This window comes from Anolis sagrei, chromosome 13, assembly GCF_037176765.1.
Source record: "Anolis sagrei isolate rAnoSag1 chromosome 13, rAnoSag1.mat, whole genome shotgun sequence".
Classification (NCBI taxonomy): Eukaryota; Metazoa; Chordata; class Lepidosauria; order Squamata; family Dactyloidae; genus Anolis; species Anolis sagrei.
In genome coordinates this window covers 12160539-12185836 of record NC_090033.1, presented here as the reverse complement: position 1 = coordinate 12185836, position 25298 = coordinate 12160539, and the positions used below count along the sequence as shown (strand labels likewise).

Sequence of the window (25298 nt, the reverse complement as noted above, 5' to 3'; positions counted from 1 at the left end):
CACATGTTTGTGGATTTCAGTGGCTTCTCTGTCTAGCCTGACATGGTGGTTGTGAGAGTGGTCCAGCATTTCTGCGTTCTCAAATAATCTGCTGTGTCCAGGTTGGTTCATCAGGTGCTCTGCTATGGCGGACTTCTCTGGTTGAAGTAGTCTGCAGTGCCTTTCGTGTTCCTTGATTCGTGTTTGGGCGCTGCGTTTGCGTTTGGTGGTCCCTATGAAGACTTGTCCACAGCTGCATTGTAAACGGTAGACTCCTGCAGAGGTGAGAGGATCCCTCTTGTCCTTTGCTGAACGTAGCATTTGTTGGACTTTCTTGGTGGATCTGTAGATAGTTTGTAGGTTGTGTTTCACACCTAGCTCCAACAGACAAGAGTTCTTTCTCCCACCCTGGACTTTCCATAGATATATAAACCCTAATCAAGCTCTTGGCCAATGGCAACATTCATACTTGCCTCCAACAGACAACAGTTCTTTCTCCCACCCTGGAGTTTCCACAGATATATATATATAAACCCAATTTTCTTAGTTTCCAACAGACCTCACAACTTCTAAGGATGCCTGCCACAGATGCAGGTGAAATGTCAGGAGAGAATGCTTCTAGAATATGGTCATACAGCCTGAAAAACCTACAACAACAAGGAGCCCAGTGCCTAGATCCATGGACGTCATGCTACCCATGTTCTCTTCTGCCCTGGTCAGACTACTTTACTTGGCATCACACTGTGTGTCCAATTCTAGACACCACAATTGAAGGGAGATGTTGACTAAGCTGGAATGTGTCCAGAGGAGGGTGACTCAAAGGATCAAGGGTCTGGAGAACAAGCCCTATGAGGAGGGGCTGGAAGAGCTGGGCATGTTTAGCCTGAGAGGGCGGATAGGGCCAGGGATCAAGAGGTGAGGGAAGTCCTAGGGAAGAGGGAGCAGGCTTGTTTTCTGCTGCCCTGGAGACTTCAAACTACAGGAAAGAAAGGAACACGAGGAAGAACTTCCTCAATGTGAGAGCTGTTCAGCAGTGGAACTCTCTGCCTTATAGTGTGGTGGTGGCTCCTTCTTTGGAGGATTTGAAACAGATGCTGGATGGTCATCTGTTGGGGGTGCTTTGAATGCAACGTTATTGTCGAAGGCTTTCGTGGCTGGAATTACTGAGTTGTGAGTTTTCCGGGCTGTCTGGCCATGTTCCAAAGCATTCTTTTCTGACGTTTTGCCTGCATCTATGGCGGGCATTCTCAGAGGTTGTGAGGTCTGTTGGAAACTTGGAAAAACAGGGTTATATATCTGTGATCTGTTTCCAACAGACCTCACAAAACGTCAGGAGAGAATGCTTCTGGAACACGGCCAGACAGCCCGGAAAACTCACAACAACCTAGATTTTCCTGCTTCTTGGCAAATTGGGGTTTGGCTAGAGGGCCTACGAGGTCTCTTCCAACCCTAAGATTCTATGAAGCACTCTCTTCCAACTACGACTCCCAGGGTTCCACAGCATTGAGCCCAAGTGGTACCAAACTATGTAGAGGAGCCCGGCCTCCGCCTGTGTCTTCCTGGGCTGCAAAGGAAGGATGCTTGGCGCCTGCTTGGCTGGTCCTGCCTCTTTAAGGCAAGGGAGCGGAGAGGTGGGGAGAAGGCGGATGGATGATGCGTTTCTGCAGATCTGGGAAAAGAAGGAGGGGAAGACGCACCACCGTGACATCACCGGCCACCCCACCTCCTTGGCCACCCCAGAAGGCAGGCCCCTGGTCCAAGAGCCGGAGAGCCCAGCCTGCCTCCAGAATCTCCTGCAATTTGGGCTTTGGCGTCCTTGTTCTTCAATGGATGCTCCACCTTGTGTCCCCGCCCAGGTAAAAACCTTTGCACACTGATGCTCGGAAAAACGAGCCAAACCTTTGCACACTAATGCTCGGAAAAACGAGCCGTAGCCGGGCCTTTCTGTGGGGAAGGATGCAGGGCTGACGGGGATGCGCTCCCTCTATCAGGGTACCAAAACGCTCAGCATCCTTTTTTGGGGATGCTTTTTTCATGGCAAAGCTCATCCACGGTGCTTTTACGCTACCGAACGAATGCATCTCGATTCTTGACACCCCTCTTTCCCTGCCATGGGATCCCGGGAGTTGTAGTTTGGTGGGCAGAGAAGGGGGAAGGCCCTATCAAACCACAGCCATCAATAAGACATGGGGTGTAGCTATCTGCACTGTAGAATCATGCACACCCCTCTTTCACTGCCATGGGATTCTGGGAGTTGTAGTTTGGTGTGGCAATGGCACAGAGATGGGCAGAGAAGGTGGAACGCCCTATCAAATCACAAGCATCGTAATGCTACATCTACACTGTAGAATTAATGCGGATTGATTCCACTTGAATTGCTTCATGGTACAAAATCTTAGAACTTGTAGTTTTGCAAGGTCTTTAGTCACCTCTGCCAGTGAGTGTTGGTGCCTTGCCCAAACTATAATTCCCATTGCATTGAGACAAGCCAGTTAAAGTGGTTTCAAATTACACTCATTCGGAGGTGCTGATGCACCTTTGGACTCCTCACCTAATATGACTTAGCTCTGACTTGGCTTTGTTTATTATCTAGACCAGAATGTCCTCATCCAATGGGTTCTTGTAGGTTTTTCGGACTATATGGCCATGTTCTAGAGGCATTCTCTCCTGACGTTTCGCCTGCATCTATGGCAAGCATCCTCAGAGGTCGTGAGGTCCTAGTCCAGTGTTTCTCAACCTTCATAATCATGTGACTCCTTAATACAGTTCCTCATTTGTGGTGACCCCCAAACATAACATTATTTTTGTTGCTACTTCATAACTGTCATTTTGCTCCTGTTATGAATCGTAATGTAAATATCTGATATGCAGGATGTATTTTCATTCACTGGACCAAATTTGACACGAATACTCGATATGCCCCAATTTGAATACTGGTGGGGCTGGGGGAGGGATTGATTTTGTCATTTGGGAGTTGTAGTTGCTGGGATTTATAGCTCACCTACAATCAAAGAGCACTCTGAACTCCACCAATGATGGACTTGAACCAAACTCGGCACACACAACTCCCACGACCAACAGAAAATACTGGGTTTGGTGGGCATTGACCTTGAGTTTTGGAGTTGTGGTTCACCTACATCCAGAGATAATTGTGGACTGAAACAGAGATGGATCTGGACCAAACGTGGAATGAATATTCAATATGCCCAAATGTTTGGGGGAAATATACCTTGACACTTGGGAGTTGTAGTTGCTGGGATTTAGAGTTCACCTAATAATAATAATAATAATAATAATTATTATTATTATTATTATTATTTATACCCCACCACCATCTCCCCCAATGGGGACTCGGAGTGGCTTACACGGGGCCAAGCCCGAGCAACAATTACAATACAAAAGATACAAAATTACAATAAAATAAACAACATAACATAAAGTATAAAACATCAAAGCATATAAACAATATAAATAGAATATAAAACCAAACAAAATGACAGAGAGCGGGCCTCGTGTACATAAAATGATTTAAAACACCGGATGAGATAAAGAGGTAAAACTAAATGTAGGGAGAACTCATGGAGAGACGTGATAATAACCAAAACTATTTGTGGGGGGGGGGGGGACAAACTCCTGGGACAAGAATGCTGTGGGAGCAGTAGCATAGAGTTGTGTGACTACTCTCCGAAGGCGCAATGGCAGAGCCAGGTCTTGAGACTTTTTTTAAAGGTTTCTAAAGTAGGGGCTTTCCTAATCTCTCCGAGCAATGAGTTCCAGAGTTGGGGGGCCACAGAGGAAAAGGCTCAAGGCGAGTCTGAGAGACTGGCAAGGTCTCAGATTGAAGAATTCAGGCTGGTTCATGGAGAGAGATACGGTCACGAAGGTAGGTGGGTCCCAAACCGTTTAGGGCTTGAATTGAGACCGGAAGCCAATGGAGCTCTTTAAACAGAGGGGTTGACCGCTCCCTATAACTAGCCCCAGTTATTAATCTGGCTGCCGACCGTTGGACAAGTTATAATTTCCGGGCTGTCTTCAAGGGTAGCCCCACGTAGAGAGCATTGCAATAGTCCAGTCTAAAGGTAACTAAGGCATGGACCACCTACAATCAAAGAGCACTCTGAACTCCACCAATGAGAGAATTGGGCCAGACTTCCCACACAGGACCCCCATGCCTTGAAGGGACTCTCTGGAGTGAGCCTCGCTCCAGCCTCACGCGCTCGCCCTCGCCCACACATGCGCACCATGCTGCCATGTGCCAAGCACGCCTGCTCTCCCCTCCTCGCTTGGAGTCTCAGAAACAGCCCTCCCCTTGGCTGAGAGGCTGGCCAATCACAGCAGAGGAGGGTTTTGTGGGGAGGATTCATTCTCTGTTTGCAAAAAGGAAGAGAAGGACAAGTGGAGAGATCTTCAGCTTTCTCTGCCAAAGGGGTTCCTAAGCCCATCAGAAATATATGTATCTTAAGGTCTGAAACCCCCTCAAGACCACCCCTGGGATCCTGACCTCCAAGTTGAGAAACACTGTGCTAAACAGACAGGACAGACAACAGGCAGAGGTATATGTCAGCTTCAGCGTCCTGGAGTTTGTGCTAGATTCCGACCACAGGGGGTGCTGTCACTCCATCCTCTCTGGCAAAGAGCCTTGATTACAGACTTCATTTGATCGCCAACATTTTTTTGGTATTGCATTTATGGTGTTGTAAAATACCTCCCCACTTAAGTGGTGCCTAATTTTTCTACTTACAGCTCACTGCTGTTTTCAAATTGCTTAGGTGGACAGTAAGCTGGGCTGGAGGTCAGGTGCTCACCCTGACCCGGGCTTTGAACTTGCCAGCCTTTCAATTGATAAGATGTATTGCTGCTAGTAATTAACCAGCTGTGCTAAAGCCCGGCTCTCAATCTAAAGACTTCCCTCAATCTAGACACTTGACTATTGATGTAGCATAGAATCGCATGAGCTTTTTTAGCTGCCGCATCACACTGGTGACTCATTTTTGTATACGGCAGCTAAGCAACGGTGTTCCTCTCACAGGCCACTCCGCAATGATCCCTCCGAACGCTGCGGCGAGCCCTTCCAGTGATGCGCTGTTCCCGGCTCTCGCTCCTCAGGACCTATGGCGCTCCCAGGTGACGGGCTACACTGGCTCCATCACCCGCCACATCAGCCACCGTGCCAACAACTTCAAGCGGCACCCCAAAAGGCGGAAACACATCCGTCCCTCCCCGCCGCCCCCTCCAAACACTCCGTGCCCCATCGACCGGATCCACTTTGGCGAGATCCACCCACAGAGGTCCTTCCTGGAGCTGGTGTTCAACGGGTGCATCCTTTTCGGGATCGAGTTCAGCTATGCCATGGAGACGGCCTACGTGACGCCGGCGCTGCTCCAGATGGGTTTGCCAGATCAGCTCTACGGGATGGTTTGGTTCATCAGCCCCATTTTGGGTGAGTGGCCATTCAGTGTACCAGCAAGTGTGTTACCATATTTGTCCACTCCTAAGTAAAAGTAAAGGTTTCCCCTTGACATTAAGTCTAGTCGAGTCCAACTCCGGGGTGTGGTGCTCAATCTCCATTTCTAAGTCGAAGAGCTGGTGTTGTCCGTAGACACCTTCCAGGTCATGTGGCCACTGGCATGACTGCCTGGAGCGCTGTTTACCTTCCTGCTGAAGTAGTACCTATTGATCTACTCACATTTCAAACTGCTAGGTTGGCAGATGGGAGCTCACCCACAGCTCAATGGTTTAACCCGATGTGCTCCTAAGAAGCACCCTAATTTCAATATCTTCATGTCTCTTATCTCATCTGGGCTTTGACATGGCACTTAAAACCATCAAACAAAGATTGTGGGACATTGCCTTCTGTGAGCTGCACTCTTGCTCATATGCCTCTTGTTCCCCAAGGGCCCTGAGTATACACCATGAAGCAAATTATCTTAAGTACTTGACCGTGGCCAAATATTGCTTCCTATTCTCCAAGGCAAGGTGCAATGAGTTCCCATCCAAATTGATTTGAGATGGATTTGCAGGACTCCCAGACAATGTAAGACTTTGCCTACGCAATAACCAGGATGTTGAATATTGTCCTGCAGTTTTTGTAAGTAGGCTCGGCTACTATTATTAGCCCACTTCTGAAGAGCTGGCATTGGCCGTATACACCTCCAAGGTCCTGTGGCCAGCATGACTGCATGGAGTGCCATTATCTTCCCATCAGGGCGGAACCTATTGATCTACTCACACTTGCATGTTTTCAAACTGCCAGGTTGGCAGAAGCTGGGGCTAACAACGGGAACTCTACTCGAATTCAAACTGCTGACCTTTTAGTCAGCAAGTTCAGCCGCTCAGCAATTTAACTCATTGCAGTTTACTAGGTTACATTTCCCCCCATGACCTTGACTGTTGCCAAGTTTCTCTCCAAGGTAGCGGGATAAGACAACTTCCTGTATTAGACTCAGGCTAAAACTGGTCCTGTATCTATTTGCAATGCCCTTACCCTTGTTAGTATTGCACGCCATCCTGCGTTTAATTCGTTTTATCAGTTTATTAATTTGTTTCTGGTTTGTTGAGTTGTAAAAGGTTGTGCACCTTTTGCCGTTGAACCAAATGGGTCTTTGGACTGTAATAATGTTTTGATTTGATGTCACCACTGTCAAAATATTACATAAGATGTCCCACGATTCTGCGATGTAACCCGTTTTAATAGATGTTTATATGGGAGGGAAAAGTGCATCTTAAAATTGAAGAAATACCGTAATTCACAGCGGAGCAGGAAATCACGCAACAGCTTTTATTTATATTGTTTCTCAAAAGGCCAGCCTTATAATAATTACAAGTTTTGACATGATATTTATAGTATCTGGTTTTTGGTCCATCAGCAGACAAAGCTTCTAATTGGTTAGATCAGTGGTTCCCAGGGACCACTTGACCAGTAGGAGCCCCCGGTGACGTGGTGGGTTAGACCCCTGTGCCAGCAGGACTGAAGACCGACAGGTTGCAGGTTCAAATCCGGGGAGAAGTGGATGAGCTCCCTCTATCAGCTCCAGCTCCTCATGCGGGGACATGAGAGAGGCCTCCCACAAGGATGATAAAAACACCAAAAATCATCCAGGCGTCCCCTGGGCAAAGCCCTTGCAGACAGCCAATTCTCTCAACAGAAGCGACTTGCAGTTTCTCAAGTCGTTCCTGACATGACAAAAAAAAAACTTGACCAGTGACCACTTTGACAAGGGACCACTTTGACCAGGGACCACTTTGACCAGGGACCACCAGGGATCATTTGGCCAGGGACTACTTTGACCAGGGACTACTTTGACCAGGGACCATTTTGGCAAAGGACCACTTTGACCAGGGACCACTTTGTCCAGGGACCACTTTGACCAGGTACCACTTTGACCAGGGACCACTTTGTCCAGGGACCACTTTGGCCAGGGACCACTTTGACCAGAGACCACTTTGTCCAGGGACCACTTTGACCAGGGACCACTTTGTCCAGGGGCCACTTTTGCCAGGGACCACTTTGTCCAGGGACCACTTTGACCAGGGACCACTTCAGCCAGGGACCACTTTAGCCAGGGACCACTTTGGCCAGGGACCACTTTGGAGAGGGACCAGTTTGGACAGGCACCACTTTGGCTAGGCACCACTTTGGAGAGGGACCACTTTGGAGAGGGACCAGTTTGGAGAGGGACCAGTTTGGACAGGCACCACTTTGGCCAGGGACCCCTCTCCAACATGAGTACCAAAAGAGTTACAAATTGTTTATTTGGGGTGCTGATTCAGAAAATAGCCTTGGATAGACTACATCAGCTCTAGTTTCTGATACAAAACATATGCCACCCAGTAGTTGCCATCTGCTCACCCACAGAAAACCATATTTAATAATCTAGAGCTGATGTGGTAGTAGTAATCTTTCGTGGGTAGTCAACCTCTCCCCTTCTGATGTCCCCGTTGCCTCGGCACTGTAAGAGGGTCTTGCGAGACCTATTGCTCCTGTTGCCGCGTGGTTTTGAGGCAACAGTGTAGTAATGGTGAGGCAGTGGATCATACTTTCACTAGTGGTCCACAGATCACCGACTGGTCTATAATATCCAGGTCCGTCCAAAACGGGTTCAGATCTGATGGACGTAGCAAATTTAACCCCTTTAGCAGACTATTCTTTTATCCATTTGCTCTGTATGGGATATTTCGGCATTGTACCCGTAATGCAATCACAGCAAGGACACCCCCAAATAATTGCACTCTTTCCTCTCTTTTCAGGTTTCTTGCTGCAACCTTTGCTGGGCGCCTGGAGTGACCGATGCACCTCACCTTTGGGCCGGAGGAGACCGTTCATCTTAGTCCTCGCCATCGGTAGTGGCAGGTTTAGTTTTCCCCTTATGTCTATTTCGTTTATATATGCCGCTTTCCCCCTATGGTGGCTTCCAAAAAATGAGAAGTTCAATGTGTTTCCCTCCCCAGAGAAAAACTATTCAAGTTTTTGCTTTTCCTGAAGTTTAGATGGCATTTGAATCCATAGCTCCGTTGTGTCCTGATCTCCAAAGCATCAGGAAACAAGCTGAGCCCATTTTCAATGCAACATTCTTCCCAAGATTCTATGGCCTGAAAGGAAATATTACAATAATAATGATATACTTTATGTGCTGGCACGGCAATGTCAGGAGATTTGATTCTTTTTCTTGCACTGCTAGTTTGCATGAATCTATTTAAGCCATGCATTTTGCAATAACGTAGCTTCCCTCAGGTTGCAATCATAGGGCCAACAACTTGGCAATCATCGTTAGAATTTTTAGACCCGCCCCTTTCCCCAGGGTTTTGGAGGGAAAGGAGGACTTTGTTCAGTCTCACTGTTTTGGAGCCTAACAGCAGGACGTGGGGGTCTCTTTCTCCCACCTGCACAAAGGCTTCATTTCTCACAGCTCTGCTGGGGGGGGGGGGGAGGAAAGGTGGGACAGGTGGGAGCAACAGGACAGTTCCACAGCTTTTGCTGTGGGTTAAAGAAATAGATTCACAGCTCTGTTGGGGAGTAAAGAAATAGTACCTACAGCCTTTGTGGAGAAACTAAAGGACACCTTTCAGCTTGGCAAATCTACAGGAACCTTGTTTGGTAAGGGACCACTTGGGCTATCCATAAAGCATCTTGGAGCTGGGAGTAGGGGCCTCACGCCAGCAAGGTAGAGAAAGATTGCCCAAGGAGGGGTCAAAGGATTTCCCTAAGGAAGAAAAGAACTGTTTACCACCAGTTGCCTGCCCCTTGTTGGCAGATTGAAGAAGCTACCGGTTTTCCAAGGTTATAAAGTGTTTAATTCATTTGTTTGAAGATTTAAGCCCATATAAAGAACTTTGTAGAATTTGTCTCGAGCCTCAATAGAACTTTGTGTTGGGAAATCTAAAGGGCCCTTCAGCTGAGGCACCCTGGTGTCCCGTTGGGCATACAGAGAGCACGACCTGTAAACAGATATTATTTCAGGCCCAGCGTGTGACAGCACAGTTTATTTATATTCCGCTCTATCTCCCTAAGGGGACTCGGGGTGGATTACAGAACACATACATGGCAAGCATTCGATGCTGTTATACAATTAACAAGAACAGACAATACATAAACAGAGGTAAAGGCTTCCCATCTTTGTCCATCTGGTTGCTGTGCTCAACTCCAGCCACAGGGAGGTGCTGTCACTCCATCTTTCATGTCAAGGAGTTTTATTGACCTTAGATGTCCTCCTGGTTGAATCACTAGCATGTTCTCATGGGCATATGCCTTTTATTACCTCCCCACTTGAAGCAGTACCTATTTATCTAATCACATTGCTGTTTTGGAATTACTAGGTAAGCAGAAGCTGGGACTGACAATTGGAGCTCACCCCAACTAGACTTGAACTGCCAACCTTATGATCGGCAAGATTTTCTGCAGCTGGTGATTTAACCCGCTGTGCTAAACCTAACCCCACAGGAGACTGTGGGCCTTAGCTCAGGAAAAAGCACTCCCGGTTGTCATTTTGGCGGCATTAACTCAGATTAACAGTCATATTTCTGTGCTGTTCGGACCTTTAGGAGCACTGGCCGGGCTGACCTTCATGCTGAATGGCCGGGACATTGGCCTCGCCTTGACCGACACTGCGAGCAACCACAAGTGGGGGATTGTGCTCACCATCTGCGGAGTCATCCTCATGGACTTCTGCGCCGATTCGGCAGATAATCCCAGCCACGCTTATATGATGGACGTCTGCAGCCCGGCAGATCAGGACCGGGGTTTGAATATTCACGCATTGCTAGCCGGTGAGTTTCGGGTATGGAAGATGTCTTTTCTCTTTGGATGTTTTACACACAGTGGGGGAAGTATCACAAAGATACATTATTATTATTATTATTATTAGATATTTATTTATTTACACCATTTATATGCCGCCCTTCTCACCCCGAAGGGGACTCAGAGCAGCTTACAAGAAATATTTTCATACAATATATTATATTATTAGCATAGTACAATATCAGTATTATATATTACTATATTGCACTATACCATTATATTGTAATATACACAACAAGATTGGTACAGAACAAACAAGATAGCTCTGTTGGCTTTTGTATTTGATCACATGTTGGATACTTCCCAAGTGTATAGGACTGTGTGATGTATAATGTGAATAATGTGTGCAGATCTGAGCAGGGTGGCCTTTTGCAGCTGACAGATGGTGATTTTGTCAGCGCTGATTGTGTTTAAGTGCAGGCCAAGGTCTTTAGGCATTGCATCCAGTGTGCCGATCACCACTAGGACCACATTGACGGGCTTGTGCCAGGGTCTTTGCAGTTCGATCTTTAAAAATTTAAGGATTTATTATTATTATTATTATTATTATTATTATTATTATTTTACTGACACAAAAGCACAGTATGTCACAGCAAACGAGAACTATATGCTGGATTTCGTATCAAAAAATTACAAGTTGAACACTTCCCAAGCATCTAGGATTGTGTGTATTATTATTATTATTATTATTATTATTATTATTATTATTTTACTCTATGTATTATTATTACATTTATTATTTTACTCTATTATTGTTATTATTACATTTCCATTATTTTACTCCTCCTCCTCTTCTTCTCCTTCTTCTTCTATTTATTATTTTACTGTCTTTATTATTATTGGAAGGATACGTAAGCATATTTACATTGAAGAAGGTTAGAATAATAGATTAATCAGAGTTAGACAGCCTTATTGTAAACTACAGTTTTATGTAAATATTCAAAAACATTTAACCTATGAATGCCTCAATTGAGATAATTTTATTGGTACCTATTTTTATTTTGAAATTTACCAGTAGATGCTGCATTTCTCACCCTCGACTTATACTTGAGTCAATACGTTTTCCCGGTTTTCTGTGGTAAAATTAGCTGTCTCGGCGAATATACAGGTTGGCTTATACTCGAGTATATACAGTAAGTAAGTGAATTTTCTCCTTCCCTTGATAGGTCTCGGGGGCGGATTTGGCTACGTGGTTGGGGGAATCAACTGGGACCGGACCAGTTTCGGGAAGGCGGCCGGTGGCCAGCTCCGCGTCATCTATATCTTCACTTCCATCACGTTGATGACCGCCACCGTCCTAACGCTGGTCAGCATCCCCGAGCGAGCCTTGCCGTCCTTCAGCAAGAAGAAGAAAGAGATGAAGAGCCCCAGCTTGCCTCTCCCGCCCTCTCCGCCCCTGCTCTTTGAGGACTGCGCGAGCGAGAACCTGGCCTCCCAAAACCCGGTCCGCTTGTACGCCAGCTTCACCAGCCCCATTTCCCCGCTGAGCCCGCTCACCCCCAAATACGGCAGCTTCATCAGCCGGGACAACTCTCTGACAGGGCTCAGCGACTTTGCCTCCTCGTTTGGGACTTCCAATATCGATAGCGTGCTGATAGACTGCTTCACCAGCGGGCACGATGGGTACTTAGCCGCCTTGCCAGCCAGCTTGCCTCGGCAAGCCATCAGCGTCAGCTTCCCCAGAGCCCCAGAAGGCTTCTATTGTCATGAGACCGCTGCCTCCGAAGCAAGGGAGAATTTTGGGACGCCCGGGATGGACGAGGAGGGCTTGCAGGTGGGATCCCTGGGTGCCATGAAGCCCCGTGCTTCGGGGATTCTGAAAAGACCTCAGACTTTAGCCATCCCGGATATTGTCACAGGGAACCTTCCAGAGAGTGGCCGGAGGAGGAACGTCACCTTTAGTCAGCAGGTGAGCTGGAGAGACTGAAGTCCCACCTACATTGCTATGGGTTGCAATTCAAAACAACATTATATGGTCAGCGTAGACCAGTGTCTCTCAATGCTGCGACCCTTTAATACAGTTCCTCATGTTGTGGTGCCCTCCCCAAACAAAATTATTTTTGTTGCTACTTCACAACTGTAATTTTGCTAATGTAAATATCTGATATGCAACCATCCTTCATGGTAGATACATGCTTGGTCCCAAACGGTTGGTGCGCCCAGAGAATGCCTAAGGGCCTTGTCGAACTACAACTCTCATGACCCCATAATCTTGCCGTGGCACCAGATCACCTTCAATCTACAACAGAGATGTGCTCAAAGAAAGGAGTGCCATGTTCCAACTCCCTTGAACCACGGCCCCCAAAGTGGTGCCAAAGTGCATCCACCCTATAGTGTAGATGTACCCAGAGAAGTCTGTTGCTGAATTACAACTCCCAGGACTCCATAGCATTGCATAGTGGCATAGTGGCAAAGTGGTGCCAAGGTGCATCCACCCTATAGTGTAGATGTACCCAGAGAAGTCTGTTGCTGAACTACAACTCCCAGGACTCCATAGCATTGCATAGTGGCATAGTGGCAAAGTGGTGCCAAGGTGCATCCACCCTATAGTGTAGATGTACCCAGAGAAGTCTGTTGCTGAACTACAACTCCCAGGACTCCATAGCATTGCATAGTGGCATAGTGGCAAAGTGGTGCCAAGGTGCATCCACCCTATAGTGTAGATGTACCCAGAGAAGTCTGTTGCTGAACTACAACTCCCAGGACTCCATAGCATTGCATAGTGGCATAGTGGCAAAGTGGTGCCAAGGTGCATCCACCCTATAGTGTAGATGTACCCAGAGAAGTCTGTTGCTGAACTACAACTCCCAGGACTCCATAGCATTGCATAGTGGCATAGTGGCAAAGTGGTGCCAAGGTGCATCCACCCTATAGTGTAGATGTACCCAGAGAAGTCTGTTGCTGAACTACAACTCCCAGGACTCCATAGCATTGCATAGTGGCATAGTGGCAAAGTGGTGCCAAGGTGCATCCACCTTATAGATGTACCCAAAGAAAGAAGTGCTTGGGGAGATACGGCGGCCTTAAAATAAATTATTATTATTATTATTATTATTATTATTATTATTATTTGAAACACAACGAGATGAGTCCACAGCAGACACTCTGCTGGGTGTTGAATTGGATCACACGTCGGACACTTCCCAAGTGTCTAGGACTGTGTGATGTATTGGCGAATGATGCGTGCAGATCCCAGTAAGGTGGCCTTCTGCAGCTGGCAGATGGTAGTTTTGTCAACGCCGATTGTGTTTAAGTGCAGGCCAAGGTCTTTAGGCACTGCACCCAGTGTGCTGATCACTACTGGGACCACCTTGACTGGTTTGTGCCAGAGTCTTTACAGTTCAATCTTTAAATCCTCGTATCGTGTCAGCTTTTCCAGTTGTTTCTCTTCAATCCTGCTGTCGCCTGGGATTGAAACATCAACGATCCATACTTTGTTTTTTTGACACGATCGTGAGGTCAGGAGTCTTGTTCCTCATGTTGTGGTGATCCCCAACCATAACATTATTTTCGTAGCTACTTCATAGCTGTAACTTTGCTACTGTTGTGAATCATCATGTAAATATCAGATATGCAAGATGTATTTTCATTCACTGGACCAAAATTGGCAAAAATACCTGATACGGCTAAATTTGAATATTGGTGGGGTTGGGGGTCGATTGATTTTGTCATTTGGAAATTGTAGTTGCTGGGATTTATAGTTAACCTACACAATACTGCCCACCACCCAAGTGAAGAGACAATTTCAAACTATATTATATGTGTTTCCTCCACCACAGACATCCCAGTGTATCTCTCCATTGGTATGGAATTTGCATGAGCTGCCCACTTCCTCTCCTTTAACCCTTTATAGTTCACCTACAATCAAAGAGCATTCTGAACTCCACCAGTGATGGAATTGAACCAAACATGGCACACAGAACTCCTATTACCAACAGAAAATACTGGAAGGGTTTGGTGGGCACTGGCCATGAGTTTTGGAGTTGTAGTTCACCTACATCCAGAGAAGACTGTGGATTCAAACAATGATGGATCTGGACCAAACTTGGTACGAATACTCAATATGCGAATACTCTGGTGGAGTTTGTGGAAAACAGAACTTGACATTTGGGAGTTGTAGTTGCTCGGATTTATAGTTCACCTACAATCAAAGAGCATTCTGAACCCCACCAATGATAGAATTGGGCTAGATTTCCCAAACAGAGACCCCTCATGCTTTGAAGGGATTCACTGACCCGAGCTTCTCTCCAACCTGACATGCTCTCCCTTGCCTGCACATGCACACCACACTGCCATGCGCTGAGCATACCTGCTCTCCCCTCCTCACTTGGAGTCTCAGAAGCAGCCCTCCTCTAGGCTGAAAGGCCAACCAATCACAGTAGGAGGTGGGCTTTTGCACCAATAACTACAGTGTTAAGTATTAATATTTAAGTATTAGTATCTAGTGCTAATGTGTTACATGACGTCAGTAATTATAGTACTGAGTATTAACTACAGTATTAGTATTTAGTGCTAATGTGTTACTCTGCAGCAATAATTACAGTATTGAGTATTAACTACAGTATTAGTTTTTAGTGCTAATGTGTTACATGACATCAGTAATTAGAGTATTGAGTACTAACTACAGTATTAGTATTTAGTGCTAATGTGTTACTCTGCACCAATAATCACAGTATTGAGTATTAATTACAGTATTAGTATTTAGTGCTAATGTGTTACATCACATGAGTAATTACTATGTTGAGTATTAATTACAGTATTATCTTTAGTGCTAATGTGTTACAAGACGTCAGTAATTACAGTATTGCGGACTAACTACAGTATTAGTATTTACTGCTAGTGTGTTACATGACGTCAGTAATTACAGTATTGAGTATTAATTACAGTATTACTATTTAGTGCTAATGTGTTATATGACGTCAGTAATTACAGTACTATTAACTACAGTATTAGTATTTAGTGCTAATGAGTTACTCTGCAGCAATAATTACAGTGTTAAGTATTAATTACAGTATTAGTATTTAGTGCTAATGTATTACATGACGTCAGTAATTACAGTATTGAGTATTAACTACAGTATTAGTATTTAGTGCTAGTGTGTTATTCTGCAGCAATAATTACAGTGTTAAGTATTAATTACTGTATTAGTATTTAGTGCTAATGTATTACATGACGTCAGTAATTACAGTATTGAGTATTAACTACAGTATTAGTATTTAGTGCTAGTGTGTTATTCTGCAGCAATAATTACAGTGTTAAGTATTAATTACAGTATTAGTATTTAGTGCTAATGTATTACATGACGTCAGTAATTACAGTATTGAGTATTAACTACAGTATTAGTATTTAGTGCTAGTGTGTTATTCTGCAGCAATAATTACAGTGTTAAGTATTAATTACTGTATTAGTATTTAGTGCTAATGCGTTACATCATGTCAGTAATTATAGTATTGAGTATTAATTTACGGTATTAGTATTTAGTGCTAAAGTGTTACATCACATCAGTAATTACACTATTGAGTATTGATTACAGTGTTAGTCTTTAGTGCTAATGCATAACAACATACCAAATACAGCAATTACAATCCACCCTCTGTATCTATGGGTTCTGCATCCACAGATTTGCTCGACCATGATCACACAGTCCTATTTTGTCTCTGCTGATTCGCTGATCCATTCTTAATTTCTGTTGTCGTTGCAGGTTGCCAACATTTTGCTGAACGGGATGAAGTACGAGAGTGAACTGAACAGCTCCAGCGAAATCTCGGAGCAGCCGCTGTCCATGAAGGTCCTTTGCTCCACCATTTGCCACATGCCCACCGCCCTGCGCAACCTCTGCATCAACCACTTCCTAGGTAAACTTGTTTATGTGTGCATTGACCCCACAGAGTGGAGCAGTCACTGAATGGGACCTGAAGCTCCACCTGAGATGGGGCCCTCACCTTCACCAATGATCGCACTGTACTGAACCCCGATGCCTCTCTCTCTCTCTCTCCTGGTCCGCCTTGACCCAGGTTGGCTCTCCTTCGAAGGAATGCTTCTGTTCTACACGGACTTCATGGGAGAAGTGGTCTTCCAAGGCGACCCAAAGGCTCCCCACGATTCGGAGGAATACCAGAAGTACAACAGTGGGGTGACCATGGGCTGCTGGGGAATGTGCATCTACGCCTTCAGTGCAGCGCTCTACTCAGGTATCCATGCCTCCATATCCACGGAAGGGGAACACATTGATATCTTGAATGTATTTCCAAAATATCCCCAAAAGCAAATTATATATGGAACTCATTGTACTCTGACATTGTAAACAATAGGACTTGAGCATCCATGGATTTGAGTATCCATGTAGGATCCTAGAACTAAACCACAGTGGATACTAAGGACTCATTGCATTTGCATCTTCTCCAAAGCAGTGATGGTGATGCTTGTATGATATGATAATTGTGAGGAGTTTAGGTCACTTGGACAATAGCCAGCAGTATACAGTCGGCCCTCTGTATCCACAGATCCTGCGCTGATGGATTCTTTAAAAAAGGAAATCCCAAAAAGGCAAACTTCTGATTCAAATATTTTAATGCCTTACTCTATCCCTCTAACCATCTACTCATCCATCTGCCCACATATCCTCCCAAGAGTCAATTTTGAAAAACGGAAAAACGGATCCATTCACATCCTTATTCTACAGTGTAGATGTACCTTTAGTGAGGCAAAACTGCACATACACACAGTATTTCTTATTTGACCAAGGTATATATATATATATATATATATATATATATATATATATATATATATATATATACACACACACACATACACACACACACACACACACACACACACACGAACTCTATATTTTAGTGAGGTTATATTGTTTCTTTTATTGTTCGTCATTGACCGATATGGATGGATGGGTGGGTGGGTGGGTAGGTAAATAGATAGATTGACAGATGAACAGATGGATGGAGATAGATGGATAAATGGATAGATGGACAGATAGATGGATGATGAATGGGTTGGTGAATAGATGGCCAGATGGATGGATGGGTAGATGGATAGATGATGAATAGATGGACAGATGGATAGATAGATGAATGGTTGAGTAGATGGACAGACAGGCACATAGATAGATAGATAGATAGATAGATAGATAGTACATGAATGGATAGATGGATAGATGGGTGGATGGGTGGATAGATGGATGGACAGATGAATAGATGGATGAGTAGATGGACAGATGAAAGTATGGATGGATGGACAGATGGATAGATAGGTAGATGGATAGATGAAGAATAGATTGATAGATGGATGGGTAGATGGACAGACAGACACATGATAGATAGATAGATAGATAGATAGATAGATAGATGAGTTGATTGATAGATGGGTGGATAGGTGGACAGACAGATGAAAGGATGGATGGATGGGTAGCTGGATAGATGATGAATAGATTTACAGATGGATGGATAGATGGATGGATGGATGGGTAGATGGACAGATAGTCATATGGATAGAAAGATGGATGGATGGATGGACAGACAGACAGACAGGTAGGTAGGTAGGTAGAAATATATTGGTCAATTACTGGCTGTTCTGGTACGGCTGTACCAGGAGCTCCAACTTCTTTTTCTTTCTTTGAGTGTTTGAATGTATTCCAAAGTTCCATGCATTTTGCAATAAGGTGGCTTCCCCTGGTTTGCAATCATAGGGCCAATGACCCATCAATTATCATTAGGTTCTTTAGTTCCACCCCTTTTTCTGGGTTTAGGAGGGAAAAAGGGGACCTCTAGTTCAGTTCACACAGAGAAGCCTTTCATACAGGACGTGAATTGGTTCCACCTGTAGAAAGCTTTGTCTTTTACAGCTTTTGCTGGGGGGATCCAGTCCCACAGCTTTACAGCTTTGCTGGGGGGATCCAGTCCTACAGTTCTACAGAGAACTACAGCATAGCCTTTGTTGGGGAATTTAGTTCCACAACTCTACAGCCAGCTCTTTGCTGGAGAAATACAGCTCCACGGTTTTACAGTCAGCCTTTGCTGGAATTGAAACCTTCTTTCTTCTTGGAAATCTACGAAAGGATTCTGTTTGGTAAGGACCACTTGCGGCAGCCATAAAGCAATTTGGACTGGGTGTAGGGGCCCACGCCAGCAGAACTTAAGTCAGATTGCCCAGGGAGGGGTCAAGGATTTCCCTTGTAGAAGGAAGAAACAGTTTATGAAGAAAGTTGCCTCTCCTTTGTGGACAAGATTTAAGCAAGCCACCAGTTGATTCAAAGCCTTGAAGTATTTGTTTGATTTATTGAAGATTTAAGCAACAATAAAAACTTTGTTGAACTTTCTAAGTCTTTAAAAGAACTTTGTGTGGGGAAATCCGAAAGGCCTCTCAGCCGAGGCACCCCCGGTATCCTGTTGGGCATTCAGAAAACACATCCTGTCTACAGACACTTTCACAGGCCCAGCGCATGACAGCACACTGGCAATAAAAGAAACAATATCACATGACTGAAACATAGAATAAGGCATTAAAATCCCATATTTGAATCAGAATTTTGTTTTGAGATTTGGGTCCCATTTCCAAGATACCTCGTGATGTCCAAATATGCAAATCCAGATATGTAAAAATCCCAAATATTTCTGGTCTGAAGCACTTCTATTAATCTGCAATACACTGGCAATAAAATGTATTTGTCTGACTCTTAGTTTCCTCACTCATGCTCACTCTGTTTGTTCTTCTTCACAGCCTCGTTGGAAAAACTGGAGGAGTACTTCAGCATCCGCACGCTTTATTTTATAGCCTATCTTGTTTTTGGACTTGGCACTGGCCTGGCAACCCTGTCCAGGAATATTTATGTCATTTTATCACTCTGTGTGACATACGGCATTTTGTTTTCCACGCTCTGCACGCTTCCCTATTCCCTGCTGTGTGACTACTACCAGAACAGAAAGGTACGGTATCAAAAAATTTCTCATGCTTTGGACCTATGTCTCTTCTATCTGTTGATCTATCTGTTTGTCTGCTTGTCTATCTATCTATCTATCTATCTATCTATCTATCTATCTATCTATCTATCTATCATTCTATTTGATTAGAAAACACTTTGTCCCTATTTATCATTGATCACTCTATCGCTCAATCGATCCTTCTCTTATATCAACATTTCCTTGCACTTTGACCGTATCATCTCTCTCATATTGAAGATCCCTGACACATTGGCCCTTTCAATCATCTATCTATGTATTTATCTGTCTACCTTTCTCTTATATTAGAAATTCCTCAGATGTGAATCCCAATTATCATCTATCTGTCTATCAAAACTTCCCACACGTTGGCCCTATCTATCTTTGTCTTATATTAGATACTAGCGTTGCTGTGGCCCAGTCTGTGTATATGTGTTTTGTGTGTATGTATATATTTGTGTATATGTGTATATACACATATGGAAATAAGCACCAACCCCCAGAGTCGGACACAACTGGACTTAATGTGGGAAAAACCTTTACCTTTACCTATGTGTATATATGTCTGTTTGCATATATATATATATATATATATATATATATATATATATACTAGCTGTGCCCTGCCACGCGTTGCTGTGGCCTATAGTAAAACTTATCAAAGTTGAGGTAGATATCTGGACTATTATGAAAGAGAGGTACCTACCTATTCCTTCCCCCTTTTCCTCCCCCTTTCTCTCCTTTCTTCCTTCTCTACCTCTTTCTTTCTTTCACTACTTGGTTTCATCCATCTCTCTTTCCTTCATTCCCTCCCCCTTTCTTCCTTTGTCTTTCTTCCCTCCCTGTTTGCTTCCATCTTTCACTTTTTATTTCCTTTTATTTTACCACCATCATAACAATAACAATAATGCAATGCATTGCCTCTGGGACCTGACACCTCTCCCATTCCTCCAGGGTCTCATAGGAACAATAGCATAATAATAATAATAATAGAAATAACAACCTTTACCCGCCACGTGTTGCTGTGGCCAATCTTCCCTCTTTCTCTCCTTCTTTCCCTCCTTCCTTCCTTCCTTCCCTCCCATCTTTCCTTCTCCTCTTCTTTCTCTATCTCTTTCCTTCCTTCCCCCTTTTTCTTTCTTTTCTGCTGTCTCTCTTTTCTTTCCTTCCATCTTTCCTTTTCTTTCCTTTTCTTCTTCCTTCTTTCTCTAACTTTCCTTCCTTCCCCCTTTTTCTTTACCTCCCTTTCTCTTTCTTCCTTCTTTCCTTCCTTCCTGTCTTTCCTAGATTTTGACAGGGCAGGAAGGGGCAGGGTGGGGTTTGGAGGTGGCGTGAAGTAAAAGGAGGTAAGATTGGGGCAGGGGAGTGATGGAGCATGGTGTTGCGTGTGTGTGTGCGGCGGCGGGGGAAGTGATGGAGCGTGGGGTTGCGTGTGTGTGTGCGGCGGCGGGGGGGGGAGTGATGGAGCGGGGGGTTGTGTGTGTGTGTGCGGCGGCGGGGGGAGTGGGGTTGCGTGTGTGTGTGCAGCGGCGGGGGGAGTGATGGAGCGTGGGGTTGCGTGTGTGTGTGCGGCGGCAGGGGGGGAGTGATGGAGCGGGGGGTTGTGTGTGTGTGTGCGGCGGCGGGGGGAGTGGGGTTGCGTGTGTGCGTGCGGCGGTGGGGGGAGTGATGGAGCGTGGGGTTGCGTGTGTGTGTGCAGCGGCGGGGGGAGTGGGGTTGCGTGTGTGCGTGCGGCAGCGGGGGAAGTGATGGAATGTGGGGTTGCGTGTGTGTGTGCGGCGGCAGGGGGAGTGGGGTTGCGTGTGTGAGTGCGGCGGCGGGGGAGTGATGGAGCGTGGGGTTGCGTGTGTGTGTGCGGCGGTGGGGGGAGTGGGGTTGCGTGTGTGTGTGTGCGGCGGGGGGAGTGATGGAGTGTGGGGTTGTGTGTGTGTGTGCGGCAGGGGTGTGTGTGTGTGCGGGAAGCGGCGCGGTGGGGATTGGAGTGGGCATGGTTTCCGCAGAGGGAACGTTGGCCGGAAGCGCATGTGCGCGCGCCAGGGAACTTGCGGCTGGGCGCCAATGCGCATGCTCAGTTGTTTTGCCATTTTGTGAGTGTGTTGTTGTGTTGTTTTTCATTTTGAGTAGATACGTTTGTACCTTGTGGGTTGTGTTATGGGCATGGGAATTTTGGTTAAGTTTCGTTGGGTTTTTTTTGAGTTTTGTTTTTTTGCCGTTTTGAGTGTGTTGTTGTGTTGTTTTTCATTTTGAGTAATATGCTTGTACCTTGTGGGTTGTGTTATGAGCATGGGAATTTTGGTTAAGTTTCGTTGTTTTTTTTTAGTTTTATCCTTTTGCCGTTTTGTGAGTGTGTTGTTGTGTTGTTTTTCATTTTGAGTAGATGTTTGTACCTTGTGGGTTGTGTTATGGGCATGGGAATTTTGGTTAAGTTTCGTTGGGGGATTTTTGAGTTTTGTTGTTTTGCCGTTTTGTGAGTGTGTTGTTGTGTTGTTTTTCATTTTGAGTAGATATGTTTGTACCTTGTGGGTTGTGTTATGAGCATGGGAATTTTGGTTAAGTTTCGTTGGGGGATTTTTGAGTTTTGTTGTTTTGCCGTTTTGTGAGGGTGTTGTTGTGTTGTTTTTCATTTTGCGTAGATATGTTTGTACCTTGTGGGTTGTGTTATGGGCATGGGAATTTTGGTTAAGTTTCGTTGGGGGATTTTTGAGTTTTGTTGTTTTGCCGTTTTGTGAGTGTTGTTGTTGTGTTGTTTTTCATTTTGAGTAGATATGTTTGTACCTTGTGGGTTGTGTTATGGGCATGGGAATTTTGGTTAAGTTTCGTTGGGGGATTTTTGAGTGTTGTTGTGTCGTTTTGTGAGTGTGTTGTTGTGTTGTTTTTCATTTTGAGTAGATATGTTTGTACCTTGTGGGTTGTGTTATGGGCATGGGAATTTTGGTTAAGTTTCGTTGGGGGATTTTTGAGTTTTGTTTCCTCGTTGGATGCCCCTAACAAATTTATATATATATATATATATATATATATATATATATATATATATATATATGGGTTTGCACGTGCATTGTAATGTATTTTTTTTTGTTGGCTTTTACAGTCTCTTCTGATGTGTTTTTCAGTGTTTTTATGAGTGATGGTCACTTGTTGGCCTGATAGGTGTCTTGTGTTCAAATTTAGTGTCAATTCTTCCGGTGGTTTTTGAATTATGCTAACCTCACAAATGAACATTATATTTTTATTTATATAGATTCCTCAGATCTTGACACCCCCCCTCCCCCATCCACTCATCCATCCTTCACTTATATCAACATCTTCTTGAAAGAGAAAAGGCGGGGAGGAGGAATGAGGCAAGGAAGGGAGGACGAAAAGGTGGAAGGGAAGGATGGAAGGAAGGGAAGAAGGGAAGGAAGGAAGTGATGGAGGAAGGGAAGAGAGAAGGAAGGACGAAAGGGTGGAAGGGAATGGAGGGAGGGAGAAAGAGGGTGGGAGGGAAGGAAGGGAAGGTGGAAAAAGAGAAGAAGGAAGGATAAAAAAGGAAAGAAGGAAGGAGAAAGGGTGGAAGGGAAGGGAAGGAAGGAAGGGAAGGAGGAAGGGAAGAGAGAAGGAAGGGTGGAAGGGAAGGAGAAAGAGGGAGAGAGTGAAGGAAGGAAGGAAGGGAAGGAGGAAAGGAAGAGAGAAGGAAGGATGAAAGGGTGGAAGGGAAGGATGGAAGGAAAGAAGGGAAGGAAGGAAGTGAGGGACAGAAGAAAGGATGAAAGGGTGGAAGGGAATGGAGGGAGAAAGAGGGAGAGAGGGAAGGAAGGGAAGGAGGAAAAGAGAAGGGAAGACAAAAGGGAAAGAAGGGAAGGAGAAAGAGGGAGAGAGGGAAGGAAGGAAGGACGAAAGAGCGGAATGGAAGGGAAGGGACGGAAGGAAGGAAGGAAGAAAAGGAAGGAGGAAGGGAAGAGAGGAGGAAAGGTGGAAGGGAAGGAGAAAGAAGGAGAGAGCAAAGGAAGGAAGGATGAAAGGGTGGAAGGGAAGGGAAGGAAGGAAGGGAAGGAGGAAAGGAAGAGAGAAGGGAGGATGAAAGGGTGGAAAGGAATGGAGGGAGTGAGTGAGAAAGGGGGAGGGAGGGAAAGAAGGGAAGGAGGAAAGAGAAAAGGAAGGAAAGACAAAAGAGAAGGAAAGAAGGATGGAAGGAAGGAAGGAAGGAAGGAAGGAAGGAAGGAAGGAAGGAAGGAAGGAGAAAGGGAGAGAGGGAAGGAAAGAAAAGAGCCCAAGGGGCCGCATACAGGCCATGAGCCTGGGTTTGCTCATACTTGGTTTTTGTGTATGTATATATGTATATAATGATATCTTGCTTCCTTTTCCCCCTGACAGTTTGCTGGTTCAAGTGAAGGGGCCCCCAAGCGAGGCATGGGGGTGGACATCTCCCTCCTGAGCTGCCAGTACTTCTTGGCCCAGATCCTGGTCTCTGTAGTGATGGGGCCCTTGACGGCGGCGGTGGGCAGCGCCAACGGGGTCATGTACTTCGCCAGCGTGGTCTCCTTCGCAGGCTGCCTCTATTCTTCCCTCTGTGTCGTTTATGAGATTGCGCCTGGCAATGAAGACCTGGCCGAGGAGGAGCGCCAGCCCCTGATGCGCAGCGCATGAAACTAGAGCAGGCTGCGAATCCCACTGTGCCACAGCCCTTGGGCCAGAGACACTGGAGGAAGGCGATTAGTCATAGAGGGGGCACCTAATAATACGGCGATAATAATAAAAAGATGGAAACACTATCCCCGGCTGCCTTGGAGTGTCTCTCTCTCTCTTGTCACAGCAGATCTCACTCACAGCTACTTTTGTAATTTTGCAATTTTTCTCTTCATATTGGAATCTTTAACCTCTAGTTAAGGGAGCACATTATATTATCATTATTATTCGTAGTAATAATAACGTATGTATGTATTTAAATGCACATTTATGTGTAATTAATGTATAATGTCACAAAGGATTACCAACTCACCTGCTTCATAGGAAATCTCCTACAAAACAGGAGCCTTTTTGTTGAGTTCCAGGGCCAGAGAAGCACACGACGAAAACAGAAGAATGGCCTGCCTCAGGAGAGCATGCTTGCTCCATTTACACAAATGATCAGCCACTGACAAAAAGGACAGAGAGTTTCATCTATGCTGATGATTGTGCCATCATTGCTCAAGCTGGGAGCTTTGAAATGGATGAACAGAAGCTATCTGAAGCTTTAGGTGCTCTTACTGCCTATTACAGGGAAAACCAGCTGATTCCTAATCCATCTAAAATGCAGGTATGTTGTTTTCAACCTTAAAAACAGACAAGCATCTCGAGCTCTGAGGACGGCCTGGGAAGGAATCCCACTGGAACATTGCAGCTCACCAACACATCTGGGAGTCACTCTGGACTGTGCCCTGACCTACAAGAAGCACTGCTTGATTATCAACCAAAAAGTGGGTGCTAGAAACAATATCATACGAAAGCTGACTGGCACAGCCTGGGGATCACACCCAGACATAGTGAAGACATCTGTCCTTGTGCTTTGCTACTCTGCTGCCGAATACGCATGCCCAGTGTGGAACACATCTCACCACATTAAAGCTGTGGATGTGGCTCTTAATGAGATATGCCACGTTATCACTGGAGTCTACGCCCTACACTGCTGGAGAAATTATACTGTTTAGCTGGTTTTGTACCACCTGACATCTGCTGGGAAGTAGCAGCCAACAATGAAAGGACCAAGGCAGAGACATCTCCGGCCCATCCTCTGTTCGGATAGCAGTCAGCACGCCAACGCCTTAAATGAAGAAACAGCTGCCTAACATCTATTGAGATATTTGCAGGAACACCTGAGCAAGCAAGAGCCCAAAAGTGGCAGGCTAAAACTTGGAACCTCAATCAGAGGCTGAGATCGGATGACAGACTCCTTCCTGGGCACATAGAAGACTGGATGACTTCGAAGGCACTGAACAGGCTGCACTCTGGCACCACTTTGAGAAATGAGACCACAAAGTGGAGTCCACAACATGCAAATGTGGAGAAGAGCAAACCACAGACCACCGACTACAATGTGGTCTGAGCCCTGCCAC

General features: G+C 45.2%; 1 protein-coding gene across 1 annotated transcript; it reads left to right on the top strand.

Annotated features, from left to right (window-relative positions):
* The first annotated feature begins 1516 nt into the window (after positions 1-1516).
* On the top strand, positions 1517-23978 carry SLC45A1 (solute carrier family 45 member 1). The gene is made up of 9 exons (XM_067472782.1): positions 1517-1835; positions 5009-5419; positions 8227-8319; positions 10018-10242; positions 11440-12182; positions 15975-16128; positions 16288-16464; positions 19010-19215; positions 23581-23978. Exons 2-9 carry the CDS (start codon positions 5020-5022, stop codon positions 23851-23853), a joined length of 2271 nt encoding a protein of 756 aa, XP_067328883.1. The 5' UTR covers positions 1517-1835; positions 5009-5019; the 3' UTR covers positions 23854-23978.
* Positions 23979-25298: the final 1320 nt, after the last annotated feature.

What these genes read in the sequence shown, in the direction of transcription:
- SLC45A1 (XM_067472782.1), top strand. Translation starts at nt 5,020, where the DNA reads ATGATCCCTCCGAACGCTGCGGCGAGCCCTTCCAGTGATGCGCTGTTC. An exon ending in GTTCATCAGCCCCATTTTGG is followed by an intron (nt 5,420 to 8,226) that starts GTGAGTGGCCAT and finishes CTCTCTTTTCAG; the next exon opens with GTTTCTTGCTGCAACCTTTG. An exon ending in ACTACTACCAGAACAGAAAG is followed by an intron (nt 19,216 to 23,580) that starts GTACGGTATCAA and finishes TCCCCCTGACAG; the next exon opens with TTTGCTGGTTCAAGTGAAGG.